Here is a 2,929-nt window from a genome sequence, read left to right as displayed (position 1 = left end):
TCGGGATAGGTCCATGTAGCTTCTCCTTGGGGATGTCTTGTAGGAAGTCAATCTTGCAAGCTGAAGCAGGGAACTGCTAAGGCAGCTGCACCCGGTGCAACCATCACAAAACCAGAGACCAGAGAACTAGAAAGGCGAGGCGTCACCACCCATTTATCCTTCCACCTTTCAATTAGCCCCACATGTGATTATCGGCCAGGCTGGCACAATTAACTAACTCAGCCCCCAATAAAAGGATTTTTTTTTAATTGTGAGAAAAAAACAAAAGATATCGGTCTTGATATCAATGTACATATGCACACAGGATGAGTCTATCAGGCTTTGTATTCATGTGATTTCTTGCATGACTTACATTGAAGTCATACAATGTGGCAGACATTGTGTTCAACCCTCCTGTCCAATTACTGCATCACAGTTTATCCTATGTGCTTTCTGAAACATAAAAGAAAATGTAATTGGATACGGGAGGCACTGCCAGTCACTAAATGCATATGCCCTGCCACATGCCCTGTATTCATATGGTCTCTGCTGTACAAATCCCCTATTGTTGGCTGTCAGCCAGCCAACCAGACCTACATTAGTTAGAATCCTAATGTAGTTTACTGACACATGAGATAAGCCAAAGAAGGTATTTGCCAAGTCACTACATTGCCAGAGCTTTCCTCCTGCATGAGATCAGTGGTATGTGATGACACACGACTCCCTGTGCAGAGCTTTCCCATCTTTACTGAATTTAAAGCTTTTCCAATTTTGTGTTTTTATCAAGAAAACTTAGAAACACAGGTAAATCTTTATCCACACTCATGACAGCTACATGGTAACGATCCTACATGAAATCATTGATGTGACATGAGCTCTTTTAAAAATATATGATTTAAAACTTAAACACAGTAAATTGGTTTCCCATTCAACAATTCATATCTTGAGTGTAGCCCCTAAGATGCACTACACTCTTCCCACTTCCACCCTCTCTGTGTTTTACCATCATTATTCAACCTTCTTTCCTGTTCCTTCTTGCTTTTAAGAGTTTTTATCCATAAGCAAATGCTATCCTTTTGATTTGATACAGTTGATTGTTCTAAGGACTGTCTACTTCTCAGATGTTCCTCTTCCCCTCCAAGCCTGTATATTGTTTAGCTGAAAGATGAGTCAGAGGAGTGAGTACATTTCCTGGAGTGAAGAGTCACTAAGGGCCATAGTCACTAAGATTCCAAGTCTCCATCAGACCAGTTAGCCTGGTCTATTTTATGTTTTGGGGTTTTGTTCCACTTTGTTCTCCCACTCAACTCATGCTTCTCTTTTGTGATCCCTTTCTGACTAATTAGCAGTTGAAGCTGGGCACCCTCTAGTTCTTGTCTCAGGGTTGTGGAGGCTGAGGTTTGCTGTGAGACAATGGTCCTCTGGATTAACTGTTCCTATACATCTTCTATCATCTTATTTCACAGTACTTTGGTGCTGTTTCTGGGGGTAACGATGAGCATGCAGATGGGGTGGGCACTACTGGCATCTGAGTGGGCAATCTACTGTTTGGTATAGCTGTGATCCAGAAAAAACAGGTTCAGCTCTTTCAGGCACTGATAGCTGGAAGAGCAATGAGGTGCCCTTGTGCCATGTGGAGGTCTGGAAGGCCCTGTCCCCACACCGATGGGCCATGTCAGTGGAGGGACAGCAATTCAGAGAATGGGTATTTGCATGTAAGTCACAATCGTCTGTTCCCACGCTTGGTCCAGGCCAAACTCTAGCACCTCTTCCTTTGTTTTGAAAACTTGTTACAGTAACCCTAATGAAAAGCTTTCTCGTTGGGAATTTTCTCATGTTTAATAAGACTTGACTTCTACATATAAGATATTCCACATTTAATTCATGCAAAGGACTGGTTTAATGTGTGAAATCTCTGATGTGCTATAAGGAAATTCTTCTGGATAAAACTTTCCCACCCACACCACATATATAAGGGTTTTTCTCAGGTATGAATTTGTAGATGAGTTTTGAGATGTATTTTCTGAGTGAAGCCTTTGCCACATTCACCACATACATGGGGTTTCTCTCCAGCATGCGTTCGCTGATGAACAGTGAGAGAAGTCTTCCTGATAAAGGCTTTTCCACATTCACCACATCCATAGGGTTTCTCTCCAGTATGAGTTCGCTGATGAACAGTGAGAGCAGTCTTCCTGATAAAAGCTTTTCCACATTCACCACATACATAGGGTTTCTCTCCAGTATGAGTTCGCTGATGAACAGTGAGATCACACTTCCAGATATAGGCTTTACCACAGTCATCACATACATGGGGTTTTTCTTCTGTGTGAAATGCCTGATGAGCTATAAGGCATTGCTTTTGGCTGAAAGCTTTACCACACTCACGACATACATAGGGTTTTTCTCCTGTATGAATTCGTAGGTGACTTTTGAGAGGTGCTTTCTGAGTGAAGGCTTTTCCACATTCTCCACATACATGGGGTTTCTCTCCAGTATGTGTTCGCTGATGATCAGTGAACTCAGTCTTCCAAATAAAGGCTTTTCCACATTTACCACGTACATGGGCTTTCTCTCCTGTGTGAAATCTCTGATGTGCTATAAGGCGTTGCTTCTGGCTGAAAGCTTTACCACAGTCATGGCATACAGGGATTTTCTCCTGTATGAGTCCATAGATGAACTTTGAGGTGTGCTTTCCGAATGAAGCCTTTTCCACACTCACCACATACATGGGGTTTCTCTCCAGTATGAGTTTGCTGATGATAAGTGAAAGCAGCCTTGAAGGTAATCAAGCGGCCATCAAGCTCAGAAGCAGCAAAGCCCACATGGAAGAAGCACACCAGCCTATGCAACCACGCGGTGTCGAAGGGATCAGGTGTAAGGCATCATCAGAACAAAAAATCTTACCGTAGTGAATGATGGGGGGAGTGTGGAGTGGAGATCCAAAGCCCAT

General features: G+C 42.9%; 1 protein-coding gene across 1 annotated transcript in view; it reads right to left on the bottom strand.

Moving 5' to 3' along the window:
- Nucleotides 1-733: 733 nt before the first annotated feature.
- LOC123522424 (zinc finger protein 649-like) overlaps nucleotides 734-2,929 on the bottom strand; it is a 3,492-nt gene continuing 1,296 nt past the window's right edge. The window contains exon 2 of the mRNA XM_045296467.1: nucleotides 734-826. Within this exon, the coding sequence (XP_045152402.1) occupies nucleotides 734-826 (93 nt within the window). The remainder of the gene's footprint in view (nucleotides 827-2,929) is intronic.

This window comes from Echinops telfairi, unplaced genomic scaffold (genome assembly GCF_000313985.2).
Source record: "Echinops telfairi isolate 266 unplaced genomic scaffold, ASM31398v2 ScPeMD7_7409;HRSCAF=8447, whole genome shotgun sequence".
Lineage (NCBI taxonomy): Eukaryota > Metazoa > Chordata > Mammalia > Afrosoricida > Tenrecidae > Echinops > Echinops telfairi.
This window is presented reverse-complemented; position numbering and strand designations above follow the sequence as displayed.